The sequence below is a fragment of the Buceros rhinoceros genome, unplaced genomic scaffold (assembly GCF_000710305.1).
Source record: "Buceros rhinoceros silvestris isolate BGI_N320 unplaced genomic scaffold, ASM71030v1 scaffold41128, whole genome shotgun sequence".
Classification (NCBI taxonomy): Eukaryota; Metazoa; Chordata; class Aves; order Bucerotiformes; family Bucerotidae; genus Buceros; species Buceros rhinoceros.
This window is the reverse complement of record NW_010427025.1, coordinates 2,840-3,729: the sequence shown is the minus strand read 5'-3', so window position 1 is coordinate 3,729 and position 890 is coordinate 2,840. Positions and strand designations below refer to the sequence as shown.

The 890-nt window shown below is 60.6% G+C and overlaps 1 protein-coding gene across 1 annotated transcript in view; it reads left to right on the top strand.

The window, feature by feature from the left end:
* CTSH (cathepsin H) overlaps positions 1-890 on the top strand; it is a gene marked incomplete at both ends in the record, with an annotated part of 5,289 nt that overhangs the window by 1,818 nt on the left and 2,581 nt on the right. Inside the window, one exon of the mRNA XM_010141720.1 lies at positions 113-168. Coding sequence (XP_010140022.1) covers positions 113-168 — 56 coding nt within the window. The remainder of the gene's footprint in view (positions 1-112; positions 169-890) is intronic.

The window sequence follows — 890 nt, the reverse complement described above, 5'->3', positions numbered from 1 at the left end:
CCCCCGCGCGTGTGTGGAGCCCTCCCAGCCAGTGTCCCTGCCGGCAGCCAGCCGCCCGGGGTTGTGTTCTGGCCGGCTCTCTCCTGCACTGACTCCAAACTCCTCTCCGCAGGCAGAACAGCAGCTGGTGGATTGCGCCCAGGCCTTTAACAACCACGGCTGCAGCGGGTACGTACGGGAGGTCGCAGAGCCGTGGAGATGAGCGGATGCCGCGTTCCGGGAGGGACAGCCCTCCTCCAGACCAAGGGCCCTCCAGGGCGTGGAGAGGTTTTTTCTCACCCTTGGCTGAGACTCGTCAAGGAAAACTCTTTTGGGGTTGGTTCGCTTGTTTTAATTCCGCCCTCCCCAGAGGTCAGAAATGTTTCCTTGATCTCCAGCCTTTCCTAAACCTGTTTATTAATTTTTCCTCTGACACTGGTTTTGTTCCAGCCTCTTCTGACCTCCTGGTCATGGGCACTGTGTGGGTTGGCTCAAACCCGCTCAGGGAAGGCCAGGGCAGCTTTGTCTCTCTCTGCTCATCTCCTGGCGCTTTAAGGAACCCACAGAAACCTCCACTTCCTTGTGGCAGATTTCCCCGGCTCTGCTAGGGGTGGCAGAAAAGGAACCTTTCTGCACGGTCCCTGAGGAGAGCTCTTGGTGCTTTTCACCTCTCCCACGACTCCTCCCTAGTCCTTCCCTCCCGAGCACACCCTGGCTGTGCTCCCTTTCCTTCCCAACCGTGAGATGTGTCCCCAAGGGTGGCTGGGGCAGGAAGCAGCTGCTTGCTGGGGACTCGGGGCCCTGGGGAGAGCTCATGGAAAACCTCTTCCAGTGCGTGAGGCTGCGGGGCTGGGCCAGCGCGGCTGAGTCTGCGCTGTGGCCGCGTTGTCTTGCAGGGGCCTGCCGAGCCA